Source organism: Dendrobates tinctorius, unplaced genomic scaffold (assembly GCF_039654945.1).
Source record: "Dendrobates tinctorius isolate UK_male_01 unplaced genomic scaffold, ASM3965494v1 ptg000138l, whole genome shotgun sequence".
Lineage (NCBI taxonomy): Eukaryota > Metazoa > Chordata > Amphibia > Anura > Dendrobatidae > Dendrobates > Dendrobates tinctorius.
In genome coordinates, this window is record NW_027361806.1 from 3,216,624 (window position 1) to 3,243,546 (window position 26,923).

General features: G+C 44.2%; 1 protein-coding gene across 2 annotated transcripts in view; it reads left to right on the forward strand.

The window, feature by feature from the left end:
* The first annotated feature begins 10,217 nt into the window (after nucleotides 1-10,217).
* DDAH1 (dimethylarginine dimethylaminohydrolase 1) overlaps nucleotides 10,218-26,923 on the forward strand; it is an 86,814-nt gene continuing 70,108 nt past the window's right edge. Inside the window, exon 1 of one of the 2 annotated variants that reach the window (XM_073544403.1) lies at nucleotides 10,218-10,794. In XM_073544403.1, coding sequence (XP_073400504.1) covers nucleotides 10,414-10,794 — 381 coding nt within the window. In that variant the 5' untranslated portion in view covers nucleotides 10,218-10,413. Of the gene's footprint in view, nucleotides 10,795-13,954; nucleotides 14,448-26,923 lie in introns of those variants that run through there. The other variant, XM_073544404.1, reaches the window with a different exon arrangement.

Genomic DNA, 26,923 nt, shown 5'->3' on the forward strand with positions numbered 1-26,923 from the left:
CTTTGTGTTGTATCATCTCTTGCTGGCTGCAAAGTGAGCTATCTGAGAATCTGTCAGTGAGCTCAGTCTGGTGGGAGGGTTTATACCGTAACTCTAATTTGTCTTTTTCTCCTCTCAGCTGATTTATGACCACATCACAGTTTAATGTGGTGGGAAACTAAGAGCCTGTAAAAGCCAAAGGGTGCAAATTCTTTAATGAAACCCCAATTGGAAAAAAAAAATTAGGACAAATACATGAATTTAAGTAAATAAAATAGTGCCCCCAAAGGTAGACAACTCTTATCTCATTTTTTAGACAGTTTCTGCTTGTTAGAAGGGGATCACTTCACAATAGGTTGATCATAAAGTGCACCCCTGCCAGTGGGCAAAATCCGTGATCAGCTATTGGAAAACCTGGCAGCAAGTGATTAGTTTCTCTGCAGTGCCTCCACAGGAGACTATAAGTATGACACTTTGTCCACTCGTACCATTGGGTTGTTCCACTGGTGGACACCGACAGAAGAGAGTCTCTGTGCAAGAACAGTGCAATCCCATAATTCATCAAAAAGCAAAATTCCACCTGCTTAGGAGAAAGATGTGGGCCCCTTTTCCTCTTGTGCCCCTGCGGCTTCACAGGTTGCACCAATGATATGTTCACCCCTGGGGCTGTTGAGAAAACCAGTTTATAAATACCATACTAGGAAATTCTCAGTTAATAAAGGGGTTTCCACCCTTATCAATTAACTGATACAGAGAGCGCCTACAGTTCATACCTGGTTTCTGATGCTGGAGGACCCAGTGTAATACTTCTCTTCACCTGTGATGGTGCTGCGAGGAAATTGAGCAGTAACAGATCGCAGACAATCACAGGGTCACTCAATCAGTAGGAGGTTCTTTTAACAAATATGGATGGCCCAAAGTGGAGAACCCCTTTCGGCTTTGAGGTTCACGTGACGGAAGTTTGAGGCAGAACATAAAACCTCCTGGAATTTTTAATAGGCGCCAAATGGTTTGAGAATGGTACTCTGTCATTGCTGATGGCTTGACATTTTGGAGAAACCTCCTCTTCATTGTAATATTTCAGAAAGATTAATAGAAAAACAATGACGTAAACACATTCTTCACATGCCCGAAGTAAAAAAAAAAAGTAATGTTTACAGCCGTGACACACAGAACATCACAATGGGCAAGTGAGAATAGCCATTGTGTTTACGAGAACTGTCAACTGGGGCGAGATGAGAAATCAGATCGGCTTATGATGGACTGCACCTACATACGGTGACCCAGCCGTCCACGAGAATGCGGGCGGGCAGGACGAGACATAACTGCTATCATTAAAAGGGGTTTTCTCAAAAACGTCATATTGACAACGTTACTGGGAGGTTTTACTTACAAGGGTTGACCCACAGGATCGGTGATCAGCGTCCGATCCCTGGTGGTACCGATGATCATGATCATTATATATATATCCATGTGACCTCTGCAGCCAGTCACCAGCTTGCTTAGGGCCGACAGCTTTCATCAGCTCCGTTGGTGGCTGAATGTTTGCAGTTTACAGAGCAGAACAGCACAGCTCCGTATACCGTTTAGTATCTGCTGCCCAAAAATACAGTGTATAAAGCTGTTCCATACGCCATCGGCAGTGCTTGGGGGGAGAGGCATAAATAGTCGTTGACAACCCCTTTAAAAAAAAAATGCAGTTTGCGTCATCGTTCTTTTATGTGTTCCTCATGGTGCTTCTGCTACTATGTTCTGGCCCTGAGCAGAATCAGTCTCCTTCTCCCTCTGGCAGTCCCTTTTTACTTTCCATGCTAAAGGACTTTGATATTACAGAGTCTGTGTTCCTTACCTGACACGCAAGAAAGAAAGCTATTTCTATTGGCTGCTCTACAGGAAGCAGAGGATCTCAATGTAAAAACCTGGCAGAGTGACTGAGCACGTGTGACCACCATCATCACCTGATCCGGTGGACGTGCTTATCCTTATACACTGTGAACACCAGATGGCGCCATACTTTAAAAGTAAATGTCCTAACCTTTCACTGGATTGTTGTTTTTTTTCTAATAGCATGTAAAAGGTCAACATTGTTGATTTTTTTTTTTGTTGGGGGGGGGGCACACTTACACTGAGGATATCTGAGTTTTTTCTTGCTTTTATTTTGTACCGTTCACCCCGTAGAGTTATTAAAACAACGTCTGCCCGTTCCCAAACAGTGGAAACTATGTCTGCCGCTCCATGTTCATTTGTGTCAGACACGAGATTAATGACTTTCCTCCGCTGCAGAATGGAATGTCTAAGGAAAACCATTTGGAATCGAATGGAAGAAAAAAATAAAAGATTACCCAGAGACTATTCCAAATTTCCGAACTAAATGTGGCTGTTATTAGACAGAGCTAATGGGCGCATAACTCACCCACCACCTAGGACTGTACGTTATGTAAGGAAAAAAAAAAAAGGTGGATTCATCATTTATTCATTTTCCCACCTGGACATTTTTTCCTTTCTAGTCTTGAGACGTGTTGTGTATCTTAGAGGAATGTGCGCTCTCTCTCTCATTTACTTGTCCAGGCAAAAAAAAAAAAAGAGTGGAAGAAGAAGAGAGAGAAATGGGACAGGAATGTTCTGTATACTGGCATATCTTAAAGGAACAGACACTTTGAAAAGTAGCTTTAAGCAGAGGCGGATCTTAAAGCACAGATACCAGACATTTCTTTGGGTGACTTAACTCCAAAAATAAGTATCGGGCATGTTAAAATCCATCTACCCAATCCTTGTCTACCCTAAGATCTGCCATCAGGGGAGAGTTGAGAGGCGTTGTTCTTATTAGATTTTTGGCCAATGACTGCAAAATCAGATTATCCGGCCTTAAAAAAAAAAAAAGGGCTTCTCCCCGCTGCTCAGCTTGATTGACAAGTAAGTCCAAGAGGAAGGTCCCCGCAGGCTTCTCCCCGCTGCTCGGCTAGATTGACAAGTAAGTCCAAGAGGAAGGTCCCGCCGGCTTCTCCCCACTGCTTAGCCAGACTGACGGGTCTCTACCCATGTGTGTGTATAGATCTGTCAATCTAGCTGATCAGCGAGGAGAAGCCTGCGGGGACCTTCCTCTAAGACTTACCTGTCAATCATCTAGCTGATCAGGGAGCAGAAGCCTGCAAGGACCTTCCTCTTGGACTTACCTGTCAATCATGTAGCTGAGCAGCGAGGAGAAGCCTACGGGTCCTTCCTCTTGGACTTACCTGTCAATCATCTAGCTGAGCAGTGAGGAGAAGCCTGCGGGTCCTTCCTCTTGGACTTACCTGTCAATCATCTAGCTGAGCAGCAAGGAGAAGCCTGCGGGTCCTTCCTCTTGGACTTACCTGTCAATCATCTAGCTGAGCAGTGAGGAGAAGCCTGCGGGTCCTTCCTCTTGGACTTACCTGTCAATCATCTAGCTGAACAGTGAGGAGAAGCCTGTGGGTCCTTCCTCTTGGACTTACCTGCCAATCATCTAGCTGAGCAGTGAGGAGAAGCCTGCAGGTCCTTCCTCTTGGACTTACCTGTCAATCATCCAGTTGAGCAGCGAGGAGAAGCCTGTGGGTCTTTCCTCTTGGACTTACCTGTCAATCATCTAGTTGAGCAGCGAGGAGAAGCCTGTGGGTCTTTCCTCTTGGACTTACCTGTCAATCATCTAGCTGAGCAGTGAGGAGAAGCCTGCGGGTCCTTCCTCTTGGACTTACCTGTCAATCATCTAGCTGAGCAGCGAGGAGAAGTCTGTGGTTCCTTCCTCTTTGACTTACCTGTCAATCATCTAGCTGAGCAGCGAGGAGAAGCCTGCGGGTCCTTCCTCTTGGACTTACCTGTCAATCATCTAGCTGAGCAGTGAGGAGAAGCCTGTTGGTCCTTCCTCTTGGACTTACCTGTCAATCAACCAGCTGAGCAGTGAGGAGAAGCCTACGGGAACCTTCCCCTTGGACTTCCCTCTCAATCTAGCTGAGCAGTGGGGAGAAGTCTACGGGGACCAACCCTTATGACTAGTCCTCCTGTTTACCTCGTCCCCAGCCCCCATTTTGAACTATGGCCCCCTGATTCATTATTATGTCTGCACCTGTTTCTAGTCTATTTTTTTTTTACAATTGTAACCCGTTTTTAATTTGCACCAAATAGTTTTTCTTTTATTTGTACTTTTCTTTAAGGCTACGTCCCCACGGTCAGTAATCGGCAGCGCTTTGGACGCAACACAAGTCCGTCTCCGCGGGTGATCCGCGGGCGGCAGTGCACGCATAGTGGTCATAGGATTTCTAGAAGTGCCATCCACTGTGCTGTAACATCTGGACGCTGCGGATGTACACGGTGTCCAACCCTCAGTGTTTACTGACCGTGGGAACCTACCCTTATCTATTTTATGTTCTCCTTTTTTATATGTTTTTTTTTTTATGTTTGTCCTTGCGGGCATCGTTTTTGTTCTCTAGACATTTATGGCTGATTCATCAATTGCATCTATTTAAAAAGTTGCTAAATTTTAGAGCAAATGTTTTCCGGTCCCCCTCCATCTGTGGAATGATTTTTGCTTTTCATACAGCAGAAATTTTGGTATAAATATTAGAAAAACAATGTAATATTTTATCAGCACATGCGCCCTTTTTGCTAGAAAAAAGGGTCAAAACAAGTAAAACAAAAAAAAAAGCATTTTTTTTAATTTTGCGCAAATTCATGTAACCCGTGCGCCATTTTGAAGCATTTGGCATGAAAAAAAACAAACAAATACCACAAGACAAAAGATAAAAAAGAAATCCATGGATCATTTGTTAATTTCATTGGCTGCAACACAAACTCGACATCAGCTTTCTGCTCAGCCAACAATCCCTATAAACTGAGGGCAGACGATTTTGCAGCGGGAAGATCGCAGGGAAAGCGTAGTATTGCAGTGACGTTCCGAGTCTTCAGGGGTTCCCTGGTCCTGACCTATAGAGGGGCACTCACGCTGAAGACCCCTCATCCATATGTATGAGTAGGGCAAATTAAATGGGTTAACCTGATGGAGAAAATTAAAGGGAATGTCTAAGATTTAAAAGGGGGTCAGTGTTTTTTGCATCTGTGATAGAAATATATATAAAAAAAATTGTATGTGAACATAATCGCCCCATGTGGGGGGGGGGAATGGAGGAAAGTGGTGCCAGTAAAACAATTGCAGTCATCTGGATATCACACATAAGCATTGCTTCCTAAATGATCGTGGCCCCCTCCCTTCATGGCCTTAGGCCGCTGCCTTACCTGCCTCACCCTTGCATTGCCCCAGCTCTACAATAAGTTGAGTGAGATCTACAAGAGATAAAAGCAAAGTAGAAAATTCCTTTCATTTTCCCTTTTTTTAGCAGCCCGAAGCCTTTTTGTCCTTTTGATTTTATCATTATTAATTCTCACTTCATTTTGCTTCTTCCCACACAGGCTGCATTGGAGACCACCATGAAGCTTAAAGACCCCCCTAAATGCCACTTGGAGATAGCAGCAACTGACGGGCCAATGACAGCAAACGACACAGGTTAGAAATGTAAAATTCCTTTAATCCAGAATTAATAGTCTGGGCCTGATGATCCTCTCCGATCAGATGATTGAGGGCTGCCGGGCTGGTTTGCAAACAGCGCCATGCTTTTCATAGTGGCTGTTTTCGGAAGTGCAGCTCAGTCCCATTCACTTACATAAAGTGAGCTGTAATAGTAATCACTATGGCTGCCGAAAGAACAGACAGGAGCAAACCTCCCCACCAGCTAAAGGCTACCCGAGGGCTAGGCATCAGTTTGGTATCTCTGCTTTCTTCTTTTAGGGTATGCGCACACGCTGTGGATTCTGCTGCGGATCCGCAGCAGAATTAGCTGCGTTCTACAGTACCATTATATTCTATGAAAACAAAAAACGCTGTGCACATGCTGCGGATTTTGTGCGGATTACAATCCGCAGCATGTCAATTGTTTGTGCGGAATCCGCAGCGGTTTCACACCTTCAACATTGTAGAGGTGTGAAACCGCAGGGCTAAACTGCAGGCTAACCGCAGATAAACCGCAGGTCTTTTGACCTGCGGATTTATCTGCGGATTTTGCCAAATCCGCAGACCAATCCGCAGCATGTGCACATAGCCTAACAGTGCCACACCTGTCCATAGTTGGTATTGCAACTCAGCTGCATGAAAATGAATGGGTGTCTTGGCAAGCCGGGTGACCCCCCAATATGGCTGCCTGTGTAAGGGCTTTAACCCCTTAGTGACGGAGCCAAATTTTTGAAATCTGACCAGTGTCACTTTATGTGGTAATAACTCTGGATCGCTTCAACAAATCCCAGTGATTTTGAGATTGTTTTTTCGTGACACATTGTACTTTATGATAATGGTAAATTTAGGCCAATATGTTTTGTTTTTATTTATAAAAAATATCATAAATTTGAGAAAAATGTTAAAAAATTAGCAATTTTCAAACTTTGAATGATTATCCCTTTAATCCAGATAGTCATACCACACAAAAACATTCATAAATAACATTTTCCACATGCCTGCTTTACATCAGCATCATCTGTAAAATGTTCTTTTATTTTGTTAGCATTTTAGGAGGTTTAAAAATGTAGCAGTAATTTTTCATTTTATCAAGGAAATTTACTAAATTTATTTTTTTTAGGGGCCTATCCAGGTTTGAAGTGACTTTGGGGGTCCTATATATTGGAAAACCCCCAAAAGTTATACCATTTTAAAAACAGCCCCCCCTGACATATTGAAAACTGCAGTCAGGTAGTTTATTAACCCTTCAGGTGATTTTCAGGAATTAATGCAAAGCGGCGTGACAGAAATGAAAATGTGTATTTTTACCTCCTAAATGCCACTAACTTCTGAACAGGTTACAACAGCCGTCAGACTCTAAAGGCCCTTTTACATTTAGCGATGCACCAGCGATCCAACCAGCGATCCGACCCGGTCAGGATCGCTGGTGCATCGCTAAATGATCGCTAGTGAGCTTTCATACAGAAAGATCTCACAGCGATGCAGCAGCGACGCAGCGCACGATACTTACCATTCACACACAGCGATCCTGCGTCCTCCCGCCCGCGTCCAGCGTCGCTCGTCGTCACAGCAGGAAGTCTCAGCAGGAAGCGCCCGACGAGAAATGGAGCCGGACATTCTCGCGCGATCAGCGATGGACAGCGGGGGAGGCGGTCGTTGGTAAGTATCACACATAGCGATATCGCTAGCAATATCGCTATAACGTCACAAAACCAGTGACGTTTTAGCGATATTGCTAGCGATATCGCTTAGTGTAAAACCCCCTTAAGGCCACTATTTGGGCGTGAATTGCCATGGCAAACATCAGGAGCACACAATCAAGATCTCAGGGTGCCGATGAGGATAAAGAGGAAGCCCCCACACTCTGTTAACCATTTATATGATGTTGTCACTATTGACAGCAGCATCTAAGGGGTTAAAAAGATTTGGACGATGCAAACACTGATCGTGGCTGATGCAGCAAGTTGTCAGCTATAGCGTACAGCTGACAGCTACTGGATTATCACCTGTATGGGGATGCTATTCTCTTATATCTCATGTCAGTAAACGACGTATTGGCGGTCATTAAGGGGTTAACCCAGCTTTCCTATACACTGTGCAATGATATGGAAGTAGAAGACGCTCCACTCCCATAATTAGTCGTTCAGAACTCTAGGAAAGATTGGTGGCAAACTTTATGCTGCCTGTTACTGGTTGTCACTCAGCTTTCCCAAAAATAAAAAACAGTTTTGAAAAATCCATGTATTTTGGGCTAAAAATAATTTTTGCAATAGTGTTTTATTACAAATTTGGCTTAGCAGTATGAGTAAACTGAGAATCCTTCAGTGAGCTGGTTATGACAAAGAGTTTGTTACTTTTTTTTATCTCATTTTTTTTCCAGCTCCTCTTGGCTTGTGGTTTATTGGTCAGCCGTCAGCTGAGATTAGTGTTTTCTGCCAGATTTTTAATTGGCTCATTCTGCACCAAGCAATAAGCAGGAAAAAAAATGAGCCTTAGGCCGGGATCACACTGGCGAATAAAACGGCCGAGTTTCGCATGGTAATACACGGCGCTGCCGCCGGGACTCAGGAGCGGGGCGTGCAGCTCCATGTATTGCTATGCGGCCGCATGCCCCGCTCCTGAGTCCCGGCGGCAGCGCCATGTATTATTACCATGCGAAACTCGGCCGTTTTATTCGCCAGTGTGACTCCGGCCTTAAAAGCCAAACGGTGCAACATTTTTAAAGAAACCCAATTGAAAAACTTTTTTTTTGCCCAAAATATATGCGTTTAAATCAGAGCGAACATTACATGATGTTCTGATGATGATATTACACATGACATTGATCTGTTTATATAACACCAGCATATTCCACAGCGCTGTACAGAGATAGTCACCAATCACACCAGTTCCTGTCCCCAATGGGGCTCACAATCTATTTTTTTCTATATTTTTTACGCTTCTTAAGATGCCAGGTAACTTCTCGTTATAGTTTGGAACTGCCGAAAGAGCGCAACAAAAACTCAGAAAGAAAATCTAATATATAAACTCCATCCAGATATTATTGCCCTTTGTCAGATTCAAACCCAAGACTGCAAGACACCAGTGCTAATCAACGGGCCGCCATGGTGAATTAAGGCCTCATTCACACTTGCATTTTTTTTTTCTGATCATGAGACTTGATCAGTAGAACTAGAGGACAAAGATCTGACACCAGTTCCTGTACTGTATACACAGTGCTTAATCAGCGATCTGGAAGGTAGAAACAGTAATAAACCATCTCTGCCTTCTCGAAGAGGAGTCAGGCTGTGTCTGACAGCCGGCTTCCCGTTCCTGCAGCGGCACGATCTCGTGCAGCCACTCTGTTACGCCGACCGCCCAGACGTTAGTCCGTGGTCCGTTATTGTTACTGATAGATCATGGACCAGATACATTCCCTTTTTTTTTTGCAAAAACGTTGACAAAAGATCCAACTGTGATCCATGTATGTTGCGGGTCAAACTCTCCCATTCACGTCAAGCACATTTTACCATGTTAGGGCTCGTTCAGACGGGAATGATATACGTCCTTGTTCATATCAGATAGCACACGGGAGCCATGTCTGCTCAAACCACCGAGCATCCAGGTGAAAAAAACTGCAGCGTGCACTCGTTTCATCCATATTTCAGATGACACACGGATCATCCGCACGGGATACGATTCGTACAGAAACATTGCAGTTCTTTATGTAGTATAATCATGTTTGTTCATGTTAATTTTTTTACATATCATACAGGTGACAAAAAAAATGGACGGCAATACGGACGACGCGCGGACGGCAATACGGACGACGCGCGGACGGCAATACGGACGACGCGCGGACGGCAATACGGACGGCAATACGGACGACGCGCGGACGGCAATACGGACGACGCGCGGACGGCAATACGGACGACGCGCGGACGGCAATACGGACGGCAATACGGACGGCAATACGGACGACGCGCGGATGGCAATACGGACGACGCGCGGATGGCAATACGGACGACGCGCGGATGGCAATACGGATGAAAGTCGTCTGCTTTTCCTAGATGATTGGATGATTTTTCATATCTTATGAGAAGGTAAGATTTTTTTTTTTTATAAAATGGATGCAATAAGGGCTCATTCACACGTCCAATTTTTGTACATTCGAGAAAATCAGAGTGATTATTCTGATCAGAGTGCGTTCCGATTGTCATCCGTTTCTCCATTCTATCAGTCCCTGAAAATCGCCCCGTCCATGTCTGTCATCCCATATTTTCCCGGCACTATTAACTCTCATGGCTGAGCGCCGATCCGACCCTCAAAATCGGACACGTCGCCACGATTTCCCACGGATGATAAAAAATCACGGACGTGTGTGTGAACGGCTCCATAACTTATCATGGGTACGAGTGCTGAAAAACACAGTACGTGAAAATCGGACGTGTGAATGAGCCCTAAGGACTGTAAAAAACAACACATGGGTCCGTCCCAAAAAAAACCCCATAAATCAGTATTCACCTATGATAGAAAATGTAAAAAAAATTGAACCAAATTCTTGACCCCGGGTGTGACAAATCTGACGATGTAGAGCCTTTCTTAGAATATCCGCACACATTTCTGGGCATTTCTTGCTGCGTCTACGGCTTGTGTAAACCCTTGAAGCTATATTCCAAGGCACATGTGAGAGCAAGCAGCTGATCCGCGCTCTCACTTTGAGCACCACGACCTTTGCTTCCAGCCTGAGTCACAGCAGAGCTAAACAGTAACGTCTGAACGGTGGGAATTCAACACCGATGTATTGAAAGGGAAAAACCTCGCCAATCAGGAGGCTCCGTGTCGTGTCAATCAAAGGGACGGCCGAGAATCCAATCCGGGTCGTCCTTACATCGGCACATTGGGATGCGGCTTGCGTGCTGCTTTCTTTGGCTCACATGCTGCCTGCAGCCCTACAATCTCCTGTCCATACTGCTCTGAGGTTTATCTCTAGGCTTCGATTTACCCAACAGGCTTCCATGGCCACGCTGAACGCTCCGAGCTTTGGAAGATGCACGCACGTCATCACGCGGGCGATCCCTGATTCTTTGTGCCAGGAAGCTTTGCGGACAGACGGCGATTGCACGGTTGACCTGACCAAGGCTAGGCTCCATCACGAGCTTTATATTGGGGTCCTGAGGAACCGACTAGGTCTGAACGTGGTGGAGCTCCCTGCGGATGAAAGTCTTCCCGACGCCCCGTTTGTGGAGGACACGGCGATTGTGTGTGAAGGAACAGCCCTGATCACCAGACCTGGAGCGCCGAGCAGAAGGAAGGAGGTACCGTACCCCAAAATTGTCCATACTGAGAACTTACGGGGTGGGGGGATAGTGCTGTCATTTCATCCAGCAATCATACAAACATAATAGGTAAAATGTACTGTATGTATATGACGGATGTGAATGCGTTCTCTGCACAGCGCCGCCGAGTATGTTGGTGCTCTACCATCACTAAGTATAAAGCAGCTTGTCATGATAGTCAATAGACTTTTATTTTTTTGGGGGGGGGACAAATGTGTCCAGAGTTTTCTCTGACTCCCGTTCACTTCAATAGAACGTGGCGGCACCTGCGCCCTACACTAAGAACGGGACACAGCAGCTTTTACGGAGGCCCCAAAAGGTAATATAGGGTCCACGATGCTCTCCCTGTCCTATAACGGCACTCCATATCAGATGGAAAGACACAGCGACGCTTTACGGTGTGCCCCTATCTCACACCACTCCTACATGAGTGGTCTGCGGGTACAGGGGGCACAGGTGGCGTCCCATCCAGCATGCAGCACCATGCATACAGAAATTATATTTGCTTCTGTATGACATTGCAGGGATATGGCGGCACGATGTGCCCTAAAATATAGTGGGTGCAGGGGTTGAAGGTGCACCTGGGGCCCAAAGGAGGTCCCTTTTGGCCTGTATAAGAAGATTAATACCATTAAAGACTTGTGATAATTGGGGACCTTGTTGGAGATTTTGCATCGAGGCCCTCGAGCTTTAAATTAAATTGCTGCCCATAGAAGTGTATGGGAGCCATGTTACAACACAACCCGTAATACACTAGAGTAGATGAGGCCGTTATGTGTATGATATATAATATTTACTAAAATACCAAACTCCAGTAGTTTCAGCCACTAAAAAGAAATAAATGCATAAAAAATATATATTAATAATTCACAAGCTTAGAATGAAGTTGCCTATAGAAGTGTATGGGAGCCATGTTGAAACAAAGCCTGCGCTACACTTGTGTAGATGAAGCTGTTACAGGCTGTGTTGTAACATGGCTCCCATACACTTCTGTAGGCAGTAATTTCATTCTAAGCTTGTGAATTATGTATATATTTTTTATATATTTTTTTTATGAATTTTATTCTTTTTTAATGGCTGAAACTACTGGAGTTTGTCGTTTTAGTTATATATATATATATATATATATATATATATATATATATATATTGGCCTCATCTAAACTAGTGTATTACAAGTTGTGTTGTAACAAGGCTCCCATGCACTTCCATGGGCAGCAACGTCTATAAGCATGTGACTCATATTTATTATTATTATTTTATTTTTTTACTGGCTGAGTCCGGTATTTTAGTGCAGCAAGTCCTCCCATAGCTATGAGAAGTCGCTGCGCAGCATAGGAGACATCTTCGGTTGTATCCGCCAGTCGTGTTATATGGATGGGAAGATGAAGACGATCCCAGGACAGGATGAGGCGTGACGTCGTTATATGGATGTCATATTCGTTCTCTAACATACTATTGTTCCCTGTTATCAGCCATTTAATTCTGGAGGGAGGCAGAAACGAGTTCCCCTCCGTTGGGTGAATAGGGGGGCTCTGGTGAATATTAATAGTCCAAGGATGTTAGAAAGTTTCCTTTTAATTTTTTTTTGAGGATGGGCATAGCCCCACAATAATGGATCCTCTGAGCTCCGGTATTTAACCCTCTAAATTCCACAATGGGCACTAATCGCTGCATAACAATGTACCCCCACCCCCATTCTCTATAGATCAAGTCATAGGGAAAACCTAGTATGGGCAGACTGTCTGAACATCTTCTTAAAGGGGTTGTCCATCACTGGACAACCCCTTTTATTAATGGGTCTAGGGTGATGAAAAACAATAAAAAAAAAACCAAAAACACTCCTGGATTGATGTTGCTTCTCCATACTCTGTGCAGTGCTCCTCAGTATCACTTTTTAATCCCTTTCACCTCTTTGGGTCGTCCATTAGGGACCTTGTGGATTAAAAGCTTCAAATTTACACCTCTGCCTATAGAAGTCTATGGCAGCCATACAACAAAACTATACGACTTGGACCAGTAGTGGACAATCCCTTTAAACCGCTCCCTTAATGTTATAAATATATAACTATATTCCAAAACATTATAGCTGCCAAATAAAAATAGAAGTAAAACAAAGTAATCATGAAAAAAATCTACAAAAACACGATTTTTTAATAACAAAAACTAATAACTGTAAGTCACAAAATATAAAATAACACGCGACATTCAATATCCCCGTAACTGTAAGGAGCCGTAAATAAATGTTATTTGTTTATGATCAGTTTATGCTGTAAATGTTAAAATATGATAAAATAACAAACACAAAACTTGCATTCGTTACAAAAAAACAAACGTAGTAAAGTCCCAAAATATGAAATTTTATGCAAACACTCGGTAAGGTCATAAGGCTAGGGTCACACGACCATTTTCTCTCCATCTGAGCGTGATAAGATTTTTCCAAAGGTGGAGCGAGGGGGGAAAAAAAGTTTCTCCACCTTCTCCATCATTTTGGACTGCACTCGGATGTCATTTGAGTGCCATCCGATTTTTTTTTTTTTTTTCAAGGACCCATAAACATGAATGGGTGAATACCATTCAATTCTCAGAGGTGAATTGTTCAAGTGGTCCAAGGAAAAAATTGGACATGTGCACGGTCCCATAGAATAACATAGGGACGAGTGCTATGCGTCAAAACCATGGATAGCACCCGTCCGATTTAAGCCTTAACCGTAATAATCTGTACAAAAAAGTCAAGCATGATATATAATTATTATAATTTGTGTACCCTGTAAATAAAAAAAAATGTTTAGCAGAGAAATAAAACCTGAAGCGGAATTGCTTTTTTTTGTTGTTGCATTTTTGCATAAATAAAAATGAATATAAATTATTAATATAAACTAATGTAAATAGATCACAATTGTCATCTACAAAAATGACAACATAAAAAGAACAAACATACTGCGCAGAATGGAAACTGCTAAAAATGCAGAGAAGGAAGGTAGGAACCCTGAAGGGGTTAAGAATAGCAGTGCGGATTGATGGCGATTATTTGCATTTAGGGGCAGGGTCTCCGCCATAGGATTTCCAGGAGGATGCTACAACCTGCTGCCGGGGAGCATCCACTCCTCGCTATGAATGAAGCGGCGCTCGGCTCAGCACCAGGCAGGGATGCAGCTGTCATCCAGGATCGTGTGGCACCCAATCAGCTGGCAACGATAAGTGACCAATGGCAAACTGCATTACATCTTTGTTCTAGGCACCGCTTTACATTTGGGCTTTGCCTCTCGCTAGGGCTCTGTTTACACCGTGGGGCGTTGAACCCGGGCACGGTCCGTTCAGTATTGTATCGCCATGTCTGTGCACGCTTTGTCAAGCCTAGGTAAATGCACACACGCCATAGTGCGAGGCATCCCAGACTCCTTCAGCCAGCAGGCTCTCCGGAGGACACAAAGTGGAGAGGTGGACACCGCCAGGGCGAGGAGGGAGCTGGAGCTGTATACCAGGGTCTTGAAGGACAAGCTGGGGCTGCAGGTGGTCCAGTTAGATGCAGAGAGCACAATGCCAGATGCCCCCTTTGTGGAAGACATTGCTGTGGTGCTCAATGAAACCGCCCTGGTGACCCGACCTGGGGCCCCCAGCAGGAGGAAAGAGGTAAATGACCTGCGACCTGTCGCTGTTAACCCTTTATTGCCTGCACAGAGAAGCATAGAGCCGCCTTCTCTGATATATATATATATATATATATAATTTGTACATTTATTTATTTTTAAGATTGCAATCTCTGTACAAGGTGTGGCTCCCGTGTGCCAGTCTTCTAGGGCCCGGGCTGTGCCCACCAGGACCATCTGCTCGCTGCAAGCTGCTGATTAGGAATTTGAGGCTCTTATCGGCAGATTTAGCAAATGCAATTTAACCAGACAGACAACAAAGGATTACGTTTTTTTTTTTGTTTTTTTTTTACCATTTCCACGAATTCTCTAATTGTATGAAAGGCCGTAATCTGTGACCGCGTCTGAGCTCTGCCAGGGCGAGATAGCCGGAGGCTCGATTACCACCGATGTCTATGGTTGATGGGTGGAGAGATGGATATATAGATCCCAAACCGCAGAAGATACAACATTGTTATACAGTCACTTTGTGTCTTCTGGGGATTGTCATCCAACGCTCATTAACCATCATTCTCAGTACAGGGCGGAATTACCGTAATGGCTGAGCTGCAGCCAGACGCCGGCTGGGATCGGTAATGGGATATACACACAGACCGGGGGGATAAATCCATATGGAGGAGACACAGCAGGTGCAAGGATAGAGCGCACTACCTGTGCTCACCGCCACATAGTGCCACAGCCAGCAAGGGAGTGATCTGGCATGTTATAGTAGACGCTGATCCGGGTGCAGCCGCTGTGTAATAATGAAGATATCAATGATCTAGAAGAATCCGATAATCTAATAAATGAGATATACACAATGCAAGGCTGGGGTCAGACGCCGGATATTCTCGTCCGAGAGAATCAGGATCCGATTTTTTTTTTTATTTTTTTTTAATTGAGAAGAAAATACAAATTCTCCATTCTGCCGTCAGAGCGCGGTCCGCTTTTTATCCACGGACTCCTTGACATGCATGGCCGAATATCAGGTCAAACTCCTGCACGCTGCGATTTGTTTTTATTTTATCTCGGACAGACTCTAGGGGGAAAAAAAAAATCTTACACGTGCACGGCCCCATAGAATAACGTTGCTCCGAGTGCGATCCGACGTTTTGTCGTATCGCACTCGGATTGAAAATGCAGTCGTGAGCCCGAGCCCTAAAGAAAAAAATAAACTGCAGCGCAGGTCTAAAAATTACAGGCGCAAACCTCCTGTAAAAATCGCAGCATGCACTATTTTCTTCTGTGACTCGGATGACGCTTGTCAATTCAAGTCTATGGGTGCAAAAAAAAAATGGATGCCATGTACGGAGCCACCGTCCAGAATCTGATTTTTACAGGTACATTGTAATTTTGTAACATATGAAACTGTACATGATCAATAATTGCTGCTGAAAAATAAAAAAAGATTACACACAGATGACAAGGGAGAAGAAAAATTTTCCCGATGAAACGGTGAACGATTTTTTTTTTTCTACGTTCACGTGAACATGGCCTAAGCTTGAGGAAGTCCCGTACGCATAGGGAAGAAATGTCACTGAACGGAACCTTTAGGCTCTGTGCACACATTACGGAATTCCCGCGGAAGTTACCGCGGGAATTCCAGAATTCCATTCCGTGGGAAAACAACATTTTAAATTCCCTCGATTTTCCCGCGGAAAAACTAGCGATTTGGTAGCATAATTAGCTTGCAGAATGCTAGCCTTTTCCAAGCGATCTGTAGCATTGCTTGGAGAACTGATTGACAGGTTGGTCACACTTGTCAAACATAGTGTTTGACTAGTGTGACCAACTTTTTACTATTGAAGCTGCCTATGCAGCATCAGTAGTAAAAAGAGCTAATGTTAAAAATAATAATCAGGTTTTTCTCACCTTCTGATGTCCCGCGCAGCATCCACGATCATCGCGATGCTCCCGTTCCCAGCAATGCCTTGCGAGACCTTTGATGACGTAGCGGTGTCACGATACTGTAGCGGTCTCGCGAGATCGCTACGTCATCACAGGTCGTTGCCGCAAGGCATTACTGGGAACGGGAGTTGGCGGGAGCATCGGTAAGGCTGTGCGGGACGCCGGAAGGTGAATCTAACCCGATTTTTTTTTTTTAATTGTATTCTTTTTTTTTTACAGGGATATGGTACCCACAGCCTGGAGGAGAATCTCCTCTCCTCCACCCCCTAGGTACCATCCGCAAATGTTCTGCTGACTTTTCGCATGGTGGGCACAGCCACATGCAGAAAGTAAACAGAACAATGCATTCCTATACTGACGGAATTGCCGCGATTCCGCAAAATAATGAGCATGCTGCGTATTTTTCCGCGATGCGTTTCCGCCGCGGAAAAATCCGCAGCATTAGCACAGCATTGCGGAATCCCATAGGAATGCATGGGATGCTTTTTTTTTTTCTTTGCGTTTTCGCGGCAAAATCGCGCGTTAAAAAATACAGCGGAAACACGAAAAAAACGCTACGTGCGAACGCAGCCTATGTATCCATATAGATTGATGATACCAGAGGTGCAGTGTTCGCAGGCGCTGACATGTAGCAGCGGTACTAGCGCCGGGCGATCTCTCTGCGCCACACCCCGCTCCAGCTTTGTTGCAGTGTTCATGGGTTACACAAGGCTTGGAAGGACTGTCTGTCGCTACATAATGGCTGGGGAAAGGGGCAGCCAGCCGGAAAATGAGTCTCTAAGTGGCGGGGAGGGAAGTGGAGTTGGAAGCCTTCCTGAGAAAAAAAATAACGGCAGGAAAAATCCCATTCTAATAAATAGCCGGGAGATTGCAGGAGATGCCATCTATTTCAAAGCGATGTGCGGGTTTTTCTTACGAAATCTTGTGTTTTAACGATGTGTTTTTAGTTTAGAACTTGCCCAGAACTTTAATAGATCTTTCTTTTAGGTAAATGATGGAAAGTTTTTGCTGCTAAATAAAAAGATTTCATTTTCTCATAATACAAAAATAGAAACCATGTGACCTAGTAAATATCGCCCCCCCAAAAAATATTCTCCACCCACAATGACAGACACTGGGACAAAGTTGTTTTTTTTTTATTACACTCCCGAATACTTCTCTCTGCTGGATCACTGGCCTGCGGACAGACTTGGTGACATGTTTCTCCATTTGGTGGGGTCTTGGCACATGGACCCCTAGATGTGCCATCTTTCCCTCAAGGAGGGATCAGCTGTAATAATTCCCGTTTGTTTGAATTCTAGATATTCTAAGGAAAAAGAAGCAAAAAAAAAAACAACAACCCAAAACATTTCACTTTTGTAGATTGTGCTGATTTTAAAAGAAACTTCCATGCAATGCCTTAATAGCAGACCTGGGCAAAGTGTGGTCACTTGGCTCTTCTGATGCAGCCCGCGGTCTGGACAGCCAAAGAGCTGGATACAGTGGGGTCCCGCACTACGTGACGGCCCCCCGCCCGACTTCTCACTTTCACCAGCATCTGCATGCATCCTATGGAATCTGCATCCTCGGGATACAGATACCAGTGAAAACCATGATTGATCAGGGAGCCATCAGCTTCCTCTTACGTCAGTGAAACTGTGCATCTGAGAGCGCAGCAAACGCGATGACGACACTACATTGCACCATCTGTTCCTCAGTAATCAGCGCAAACTGGAGCAGGAAGGAAACTGGGATAGTTGAGTAGATTTCGTTTTTGTGTTTGTTTTTTTTACTGACCGTACACTGTGGGGACATCATTATGCGCAATGGGACCTTGTGTTGATATTACACTGTGCAGTGGGCTGTGTTGAGATGTCATGCTGTGTGGGGGGGCTCTGTGTGAGCAGTCTCTTCTTACCTCAGCACCCCTGGTATCTCCAGTATTTGATCAAGTAGACAGGGTGGACAGCAATGTAAGCAGCCTCTTCTTACCTCAGCATCCCTGGTATCTCTAGCATTAGATCAAATAGATGGGTGGACAGCAGTGTGAGCAGCCTCTTCTTACCTCAGCACCCCTGGTATCTCTAGTATTAGATCAGATAAATTGGTGGATAGCAGTGTGAGCAGCCTCTTCTTAGCTCAGCATCCCTGGTATCTCTAGCATTAGATCAAATAGATGGGTGAACAGCAGTGTGAGTAGCCTTTTCTTACATCAGCACCCCTAGTATCTCTAGTATTAGATCAGAGAGATGGATGGACAGCAGTGTGAGCAGCCTCTTCTTAGCTCAGCATCCCTGGTATCTCTAGCATTAGATCAAATAGATGGGTGAACAGCAGTGTGAGCAGCCTCTTCTTACATCAGCACCCCTAGTATCTCTAGTATTAGATCAGAGAGATGGATGGACAGCAGTGTGAGCAGCCTCTTCTTAGCTCAGCATCCCTGGTATCTCTAGCATTAGATCAAATAGATGGATGGACAGCAGTGTGAGCAGCCTCTTCTTACCTCAGCAACCCTGGTATCTAGTATTAGATCAGATAGGCAGGGGGACAGCCGTGTGAGCAGCCTCTTCTTACCCCTGCTGGTATCTCTAGTATTAGATCAGAATATCTACTGGGGGCACATCTTCCTGCTCATAGACTCTTGTCCTACTTAACATTCTTGTCAGTGTAACAAGGCTGTAACCTTTCTAATGTACTGTAGTGATTACCTCCCTAGAAAAAATGATTGTAATTTGCTAACTAAAGGTTTTTAGGTATTTATGATGGTGTTTCCTTTTTCTTATTTTTTTCTGAGGCCATTCACATAAATCACTTGGCATCAGGAAGTATAAATGATTTAATTCTTGACATCTGCGGTTGTTTTCTAGAATCTTCTGTTACGGGAAGCAGATTTTCATTGTAGTGTAATCTTTAGTCACATTCTTTTGTTTTTTTTTGCAGCTCAGTGAATTTACAGTAAAGATTGTTACACAAGACATAGAAATGTTATCCGTATATTCAGTTTATAGGCAGTACATATTGGTGGAAATATAAGCTGAGCTTCGGGTTAGTGAAAAATGTTTTTTTTTGGGTAGAGATGACCATGTTCTTTACATTCGATATCCAAGTCTCAAATTGGACTTGTGGGAAGCCAAGAAAAGTGGAGCAGTCTGGTGGGGTCCTCACATCGTAGAGCTGCTTTTACCATTCTTGACTTCTGACCTCTTGACCGTGCAGAGTCACCATTTTGTACCCATGGAAGGTAAAAAGTTTGGTGACCGCCATGTTCTTTCCATATGTATGAGGGTCCACCAAACTGTTCCTCGTATCTCATCTCCCCAGACCCCTGTGAGCATGGATGAAGGTGGGTCAGGTCACAAAGCAATAATGCCCAACCTCATTAATGTGGTTCTTCCACCTGGTAAAGTGGTGGCATATCTCCAGTGCTTAGCTACCCACCTGTAAAGAGAACGTAGGTGGCCATTTTCATCATTTTTTTTAATATCCTCACAACTAATTCAGGTGAATGAAATTGAGTTGTAGTACATCGAACCTGTGCATGAAAAATGCTAAAAGTGCCACATACATTTCCCCAACTGATGGCCAGATTAGAAGGCTGTGGTACTCTAAGCACGATAGTCTGTCTTGCAGTCGCATGGGTTGCAGAGGTTAAGGTGTCAGCTAAACCCTTTTCCTCCGGAACATCTCAATATACATGTGAGCTTGGTTCGGTCATGTGTTCATATCTTCTTAATCGTGGACAAAAGTAAGCCAGTGGCAAACAACTCTGGCGGCAGCTTTGCACCCCGTAATTAAACATGCCCAAACTTATTTTTCTCTCAATATAGGTCAAACTAAAGTTTGCCCATCATCAGGTGGTCAACTGTGCTCCTCCGACGTTGGCAGTTTTGGCCAACCTTAAATTGCATTTAGGGCTTTGTGCACATGACCGTGTCTTCAGTCCGCGTGCGATCCAACAAAACATTGGATTGAACTCTGATTGATGGTATGGGGATGGGCACAGACCTGGTCCGAGGAAAAAAATTGTAACATGCCCAAGTTTGATCCAATAATCAGATTGCACTCGGCCATGCAAATCAATGAGTCTGTGGATTTTCACAAAATGACGGAATGGAGAAGATTTAGACATTTTTTTTTTTCCTTATATGAGAAAATCGGATCACACTTTTAACCCGAGTGTGATTAGAGTATGATTAGCATACTCGGACTGATTTTCTCAGATGAGAGAAAATCCAGTAGTGTGACCCTAGCCCTAAGAACATTCATTTCATGATAATCTTTCAGTGTAAACCGGCTACCAATAAATGAGCCAAATGCATCTTCATCCAGGGAAAAGATCGTCATTCTCGGCAATGCATCGTTCTGTATAAACTGGACTCTCACTGCCGAGAACCATGGCGGACTATGTGCACTGACCATCTAGTATCGAAACATTATCAATCGCTCAGTGTGCTTTATCTACCACGGTCTGCCTGAGCTAACAGGCTAGTCAACAACCACCGATTAGTAAAAGTTTACCGGTCATTTAGTGCCACCGGTCGGTCTGTTTTAACGTACCCGTATTCTAATATGTTTGGTCATCAATGTTCCTGAAACAAAGGATGGGAGAACACTGTACATGCTCCTATTTTAATGGGAAAAGCCTTTTTGATGCTTGCAAATCCACCCTAAATTATTTTCCAAAATTTGGTGGGAAGTCTTCTTGGAAGAGATGCATGTAGATGGGTTGGTCAGGTGTTCAGAAAATTAGACCAGCTCCAGCTGCTGACTATAGGTTGGATGCATCTACCCAGAGATAACAACCGGTTAGCGAGCCGGCAGTGCGTCTGATATAGCAGTAGAACTTCATAGAATTTCTGCATTGTGGGTGGATGAATTAATGTCTTCGAGTTCAAGGATTTCCATATTGGAAATCTTCTGCTTCTCGGCCACTTGAGCATCATGTATAATCATGAGCAATTATGCAGATTTGCAGCTCTGTGTCCCTTATATAGATAATTGTAGACTTCACCTTTTAATTTTGGAGGAGAGATGGCAGCTAATGTATTAGCATGGCAGCTGAAGCTTTCGGCTCTCCCACCTGGATGATCCCGTGACCGGAGAGATTCTATACATTCTTTTGACAGCAAGATGCAGAAGAAAATGAGACATTTTGGTGACCTGGCGACACACTGTGAAAATAACAGAATATTGTGAAATGGAAGAGGAAGCAATTAAACTTCACATTTGTGAGAGCAGTTTCTGAGCGGCAGGCTGCCAGTGGCGGTGGGATTTTTTCTGGCCAATATTCAATCATTTGTCATTGTGCATGCCCACAAATGCACTTCAATTATCTACTGCATGGTGTGCACAATTATGTAAATGTGTGTAGGGGGATCTAGAAGAGCTCTCACAAGCATATCAGATGAACGTCGTCCAAATCTGAAGATTTTGGTGGGACTGGCCAACCATCCAATATGTATGGAGGTATCCTGATTGTCCCTGATGGTGGATGTCATCAGACGTCAGGGTTGGGCATGTTGCGCACTAGAAAAATAAAACATTTCTCCAGTGCGGCACGGGTATACAATTGCGCAAAACCTTTTCGACATTTTGAAAAATCTCAATAAATTGGCCAAAAATACCTAAATAATGAAAACCGTGCCTGCATTGTTGAGCAAACATAAAAAAGATCCTAATTCATGATTGCTTTTGGACCTTTTTTATCTCTATTTTGGTGTTTTTCACCTGGTTTTCATGTGCATATTTTTTTTTAAAGTTTATTTCATATGTCTTCGCCTGTATGGCAGTCGAGGGAGCTATTGACGGAGGATCAAGTGACCCTTCACGGTTGACCAAGTGATTTCCAAATTAATCCACAGGGCGTTGCTGGCAACTGAGAATGACCAGACGGAGACGTGTTGTCTCTGTATGGGAGGATCAAGGCAGATCACTAACCCTGTTTATTATGTCACCTCTTTTATAGTATTTTGCTTAATTATGCAAAGTACACAGCTACCAATAACATCGTCGTAACACATTTACTTTATAAACCAATCATATTGCAAGAAAACCGGAAACTACCTTCATGTCCCTAGCTACGTTACATAGAGAATAGAACAATAGCACATTCATCAGGGTCTCATGTCTTATATCTTGTTCGGACTGGGACAGTCTGGTTTCACTACAGCCGTGAATTTTCTCCTAGTTACAAAATTTAACTCGTGAACAACAAAATGGCATCGCAAGCACAAAAATGGAGTCTTTGAGAACAAGATGTCCCGTACGTCTAAATACTGTACTTCACAATCCCCCCCTAGATAAATTTTGTTAACACATAACAGACATAGCAGAGTTACTATCCCAAGCTAGCAGCTTGAGGGGTACTTGTCTTCACATGGCTGATGCCGTGTTATCAGTCATGGCTGTTGCGGCGCACTCATCCCCCCTGTATGCTACAATTTACGAATAACAATTTTTGATAATGGTGGTGGAGATCTTTTGAAGGTAGCCATGAGCTTGGCTTCAACATCTTCATCAAGTAGCCTTTTGAGATCGGTGTAGAGAAGAGCAGGGGTGACGATGTCTTTGGTATCATCATTAGCTGTCCTAGTGCAGAATTTCCTAATACAGTTAGGTCCATATATATTTGGACAGAGACAACATTTTTCTAATTTTGGTTCTAGACATTACCACAATGAATTTTAAACAAAACAATTCAGATGCAGTTGAAGTTCAGACTTTCAGCTTTCATTTGAGGGTATCCACATTAAAAATGGATGAGGGGTTTAGGAGTTTCAGCTCCTTAACATGTGCCACCCTGTTTTTAAAGGGACCAAAAGTAATTGGACAGATTAAATAATTGAAAATAAAATGTTCATTTCTAGTACTTGGTTGAAAACACTTTGTTGGTAATGACTGCCTGAAGTCTTGAACTCATGGACATCACCAGACGCTGTGTTTCCTCCTTTTTGATGCTCTGCCAGGCCTTCACTGCGGTGGTTTTCAGTTGCTCTTTGTTTGTCGGCCTTTCTGTCTGAAGTTTAGTCTTTAACAAGTGAAATGCATGCTCAATTGGGTTGAGATCAGGTGACTGACTTGGCCATTCAAGAATATTCCACTTCTTTGCTTTAATAAACTCCTGGGTTGCTTTGGCTTTATGTTTTGGGTCATTGTCCATAATAATAATAATAATAATTTTTATTTATATAGCGCCAACATATTCCGTAGCACTTTACAATTAAGCGGGGACATGTACAGACAATAAATTCAATACAAGTTAAGACAATTCAAACAGTGACATTAGGAGTGAGGCCCCTGCTCGCAAGCTTACAATCTACAAGGAAATGGGGGGACACAGTAGGTGAGAAGTGCTTGTTAATTCAGGTCTGGCAATTATAATAAATAGGGATTTTCATATAAAGCTGCATGATCCGGTCATCAGCCCGTGTGTTTAAGTGCAATAGACAAGTATCAAGTGCAGTTATCGTGTGCATGGAGGGTGTGGAGACAGATGAATAGTAGGGTGCAGATTCAGAATAATATTTGGAAGGAGGGAACAGGGCAAAGTTAGTTTGCTGAGTAGTTGATGTGGTAGGCTTGTTTGAAGAGATGGGTTTTCAAAGCGCGCTTGAATAGGTCAGGGCTAGGTATCAGTCTGATCGTCTGTGGAAGTGCATTCCAGAGAGCTGGAGCAGCACGAGAGAAGTCTTGGAGACGGAGGTGCGAGGTTCGGATTACGGGGGATGTTAGTCTTAGGTCATTTGTAGAACGGAGGGCACGTGTAGGGCAATAGACAGAGATGAGAGAGGAGATATAAGGCGGTGCAGAACAGTGGAGAGCTTTGTGGGTGAGAGAGATGAGTTTATACTGGACCCTGTAGCGAATAGGTAGCCAGTGTAATGACTGGCACAAGATGTAGGCATCGGTGAAGCGGCTGGACAGAAATATGACCCTGGCTGCCGCGTTCAAGATGGATTGGAGAGGAGAAAGTTTGGTAAGAGGGAGACCGATCAGAAGAGAGTTGCAGTAGTCCAGACGAGAATGAATAAGAGCGACAGTAAGAGTCTTAGCAGTTTCAAAGGTGAGAAAAGGTCGGATTCTGGAGATGTTTTTAATATGCAGGTGACAAGAGCGACTGAGTGATCGGATGTAGGGAGTAAAGGAAAGTTCAGTGTCGAATATGACCCCAAGACAGCGGGCATGCTGCTTGGGAGTTATGGTTGAACCCTCCAGGGTTATTTCGATGTTAGGTAGAGTGAGGTTAGTAGAGGGGAGAAACACAAGAAGTTCAGTTTTGGAGAGATTTAGTTTCAGATAGAGGGAGGACATGATGCTAGAGACAGCAAACAGACAATCCTTGGTATTTTGAATTAGGGTAGGGGTGATGTCAGGGGAAGAAGTGTATAATTGGGTGTCATCGGCATAGAGATGATACTGGAACCCAAATCTGCTGATTGTTTGTCCAATAGGGGCAGTGTATAAAGAGAAGAGGAGGGGGCCTAGGACTGAGCCCTGCGGGACCCCGATAGTAAGGGGACGAGGAGAGGAAGAGGAGCCGGAAAAAGATACAGTGAAGGAGCGGTCAGAGAGGTAGGAGGAGAACCAGGAGAGGGCTGTGTCCTTGAGGCCTATAGAGCGGAGCATAGTGAGGAGGAGCTGGTGATCCACAGTGTCAAATGCGGCAGAGAGATCCAGGAGAATCAGCAGGGAGCAATGACCTTTCGATTTAGCTGTTATTAGATCATTAGAGACTTTAGTGAGGGCAGTTTCAGTAGAGTGTAAAGAGCGGAAACCAGATTGTAAGGGGTCTAGAAGAGAGTTATCCGAGAGATAGCGGATTAGACGGGAGTGGACCAGGCGTTCCAGGAGTTTAGAGATGAAGGAAAGGTTAGAGACAGGTCTGTGGTTAGCAGTGCAGTTCTGGTCCAGGGATGGCTTTTTCAGTAAAGGGGTTATGATGGCATGTTTAAATGAGGAGGGAAATATACCTGAAGAAAGAGAGAGGTTAAATATTTTAGTCAGGTGAGTGGTGACCACTGGTGAGAGAGACTGCAGGAGCTGTGAAGGAATGGGGTCACTGTTGCAGGTTGTAGGCCGAGCAGAAGCGAGGAGCTTGGAAACTTCTTCTGAAACAGGCTCAAAGATGTCTAGTGAGCTTGAGGTGCGGCAGGGAAGGGGATCCAGGCACTGAGGAGATTGGGCTGAGATATCCTGATGGATGTGGTTGATTTTTTCTAGGAAATAAGTGGCCAGATCCTCACCGCTGAGGTTGGTGATGGGGGCCTGTACTTTAGGTTTCAGGAGGGAGTTTAAGGTTTCAAAAAGTTGTCTTGGGTTGTTGGATAGTGAGGTGATGAGGGTGGTGAAGTAGGATTGTTTGGCCAGATGAAGGGCAGAGTTATAGGTTTTGAGCATGAACTTATAGTGGGTGAAGTCTTCTGCTAAGAGAGATTTTCTCCACTGCCGCTCTGCACACCTTGAGCAGCGCTGAAGAGAGCGTGTTTGCGTTGTGTGCCAGGGCTGCCGTTGTCTGTGTCGGGTCTTTCTGCGTATAGAAGGTGCTGCTTCATCTAGGGCATTCTTCAGTGTATTATTGAAGTGTGACAATGCTATGTCTGGACAGGAGAGGGTGGAGATGGGGGCTAAAGATGTGTGGAGATTGTCCATAAGCTGTTGGGTATTAATGGTACGTGTATTCCGATAAGTGTGGTAAGTGGGGGTGTCCCGGGTGAGGAGACAATTCTTGACTGAGAAGGAAAGAAGGTTGTGGTCCGAGAGCGGGAGAGGTGAGTTAGTAAAGTCGTGCAGTGAGCCGGGACTGGAGAAAACCAGGTCCAGAGTATTCCCGTCCTCATGTGTAGGAGAATTAGTAAACTGTGAGAGGCCGAATGAAGACGTTAGAGAAAGAAGATGAGAGGCAGTCCATCTGTAGTATGAAACGACGACCAATCAGTTTGGCTGCATTTGGCTGGATCTGAGCACACAGGATGGCTCTGAATACCTCAGAATTCATTCGGCTGCTTCTGTCCTGTGTCACATCATCAATAAACACTAGTGACCCAGTGCCACTGGCAGCCATGCATGCCCAAGCCATCACACTGCCTCCGCCGTGTTTTACAGATGATGTGGTATGCTTTGGATCATGAGCTGTACCTCGCCTTCGCCATACTTTTCTCTTTCCATCATTCTGGTAGAGTTTGATCTTGGTTTCATCTGTCCAAAGAATGATCTTCCAGAACTGTGCTGGCTTTTTTAGATGTTTTTTAGCAAAGTCCAGTCTAGCCTTTTGATGCTTGATGCTTATGAGTGGCTTGCACCGTGCAGTGAACCCTCTGTATTTACTTTCATGCAGTCTTCTCTTTATGGTACATTTGGATATTGATACGCCGACCTCCTGGAGAGTGTTGTTCACTTGGCTGGCTGTTGTGAAGGGGTTTCTCTTCACCATGGAGACTATTCTGCGATCATCCACCACTGTTGTCTTCCGTGGGCGCCCAGGTCTTTTTGCATTGATGAGTTCACCAGTGCTTTCTTTCTTTCTCAGGATGTACCAAACTGTAGATTTTGCCACTCCTAATGTTGTAGCAATTTCTCGGATGGGTTTTTTCTGTT